Source organism: Penaeus vannamei, chromosome 17 (genome assembly GCF_042767895.1).
Source record: "Penaeus vannamei isolate JL-2024 chromosome 17, ASM4276789v1, whole genome shotgun sequence".
Classification (NCBI taxonomy): domain Eukaryota; kingdom Metazoa; phylum Arthropoda; class Malacostraca; order Decapoda; family Penaeidae; genus Penaeus; species Penaeus vannamei.
The window spans coordinates 15,927,674-15,930,173 of record NC_091565.1 but is presented as its reverse complement, the minus strand read 5'-3'; the positions used below and the strand labels follow the sequence as shown (position 1 = coordinate 15,930,173).

The window sequence follows — 2,500 nt, the reverse complement described above, 5'->3', positions numbered from 1 at the left end:
AGGATTACATTTCCGAAAGTGCTATTTTGTACTTGTACGTAGTTTTATTTTGCTTATCGAATTTTAAATGGTGATACTAATGGTGACAAATTCTATATGACGTTATTTTCCTTGGTGGCGATCACGATTCCACAGGCGAGTGACTCTTCTTGTGACTCTCGTAGGCCACTTGTGGACATCCCAGGGAACGCAATTAACCCGCCGACCAAGATTATGACACTCGTGGCCTGTGTCATCCATTGCATTAAAAAAAGATAATAAAAAAAAATAAATAAAATAAAATAAAAAGATAAGATTGTAAGTGACAGTCTTAATAGACGATGGACTGGGTTAATTAATCAGGTAAAACGGCCGACTAGAAGACTGAAATAGCAACTGGCCTGATAGTCTTTGTACGCCTAAATATTAGCAAATTTTCTTCACAAGCAATCTACTCATTTCAAGTCAAAAACATCTGGCATCGATATTGAGTGTCCATTGTAATAGTATCATTTTCCAGGTTTTTCTGTAACCCTGCTGAGTTGCCATGTAGGGTAATGGTAGGCGATGACACCGGCACTGTTCGTAGAAAATAATTGTGGTAGAGTGGAAACGTATTCAGTGTCAAGTAGTGTTTTGCACAACTTTTTTCCCGTTATATTATTATTTTTCCCTGAGGAAACTTGTATCGCTAGTATTCTAAAGCTGAAGTCTAAAAGCGTCACAGATAACAATGAATATTTCTTTTATACAGATGGCCGTTGGGATCGCCGTTGTCATGGCAACTACTAGGTAAGTAACATTATATACGTACAGTTAATGGCATGGCACGTCTAAGAGATGAAATACGCTGTCGTCTACGCCCTCGGGAGTCGGTTGGCGGTGGGAAGGGCATCCGGCTTTTAAAAAAAAAAGTCGTAAGTACAGTGATGATAAAGAAATGAATAAAATATGCAAATATAAATAAGAGTGAAATAATCTCAGCAGAAAAAAATCGTGAGTCAAGGACGAAAGTGCGAATAGACCGAGCCACCAAGAAGGAAACAAGGCATAATAGGAAATTGGTCGTTAGTTTGTTTTCGAGAGCGTGTACTGGACACGAATACAGACTGCAATTTCGCCGGGTGATTTTTGCAATACCCGGATTTCCTGTAGTTAAATTTGCATCATAGACAAGATCTTTTAATTTTGATGTCGATATCTGCTGTTTGAAATTAATTGGTTGACAAGGAACTTGACATATCCGTATTTTCTCTTCACGGTGAACTTTTCATACTTGAATTGTGACTAGAAGGATAATTTACAAATTACAACTATATATATTTTCTCATATCGAGTAAATGTAAAATATCAATTTGTAATGATCTACACCATCGTATATATTCTTCGTTAAAACGAAAAGGCAATTAGATATAAGAAAAGAAAATCTGGCTTCATGAGATCTTTTATAATTCCCACCAAAGAGACGAAAAGATACAAGAATAGTAGACAGGTCCTGTCTGTTACTTACTGCGGGCCTGCGGGGACTATTGTAGCCCTTTTGCGCTCGGAAACCCCGCATTCGGAAAATGACGTCATTGGGACGAATATTCGCCGTATGCAAGCTTTTTGATAGGCGTCGCCTCACTCTGCAATATGCCTTTGGCCCGGCACATAGAGTGGTGGGCCGATAGCGAATAAAAAGCGTAACAGCCTTTTTCCGCTTTGGTGTTATGCAATAAAGTTACGTTATATATGGTGGTGTTGCAGTACGAAGTCACGTTCGTAACTTTACGTGGTTTGAAAAGTGGGTGTGTTTATGGCGAGCTTCCCCTAACATCTACATAATTCACAAGTCAGCTTCTTACATAAGGGCGATCAGCCGTGGGTCTATTTTAAGTTCATGGGTCTTGTTAAAACTCCTGTACGTATATGTATTGACATAGAAGTGCAAATACGTGTATGTGTCTTAGTGGGTGTGGGGTGTGTTGTATATCGAATGAATTATAATTTTTCAAAAATGGGTAAATGCAATGACCTCCACAGACTCGAGTGCCCAGGAGAGGGAAGGTTTCCTGACCTCGATGCATGTGGGCAGTTTTACGATTGCACCTCAGACAGCAACGGCAGCTACGTCATGACCAGGGATTACTGTCGGGGCTTCGTGTACAACGCCACTGCCAGGACTTGTAGTGGCGATGTTCGGGTGAGTTTCGTCAAGTTACTTTGCAATATTCGCGTTGGGATGTGTTGTATGTTCTCGTCTGTATCGGAATTTTGCAGTCGAGACGTCCCGTTTTTAAATTCCGTTCCATTCCAAATCATTTATGTTGAATTAACACTCATTTCTCCCCAACAAATACCACTCGACCTTGCCAGTGCAAATCGCGCAGAAGCCGGAGCCCGCCTATTGCAAGCCACAAACACTCTCATTTGTGCGAGTTCAAACCCGACAGTTTCCAGTGCGCCGATTGCAAGAACTTGGTCATGTGCATCAAAGGGCAGGCTTTCATCCGCCGGTGCACTAGCGGAGCGTTCTGTG

The 2,500-nt window shown here is 41.0% G+C and overlaps 1 protein-coding gene across 1 annotated transcript in view; it reads left to right on the top strand.

Annotated features, from left to right (window-relative positions):
• Window positions 1–2,500, top strand: part of LOC113823139 (thrombospondin-1-like) — a 20,947-nt gene that overhangs the window by 7,740 nt on the left and 10,707 nt on the right. The window contains exons 2-4 of the mRNA XM_070132456.1: window positions 734–771; window positions 2,005–2,164; window positions 2,338–2,500. The exon at window positions 2,338–2,500 is cut by the window's right edge and continues 639 nt beyond it. Coding sequence (XP_069988557.1) covers window positions 734–771; window positions 2,005–2,164; window positions 2,338–2,500 — 361 coding nt within the window. The remainder of the gene's footprint in view (window positions 1–733; window positions 772–2,004; window positions 2,165–2,337) is intronic.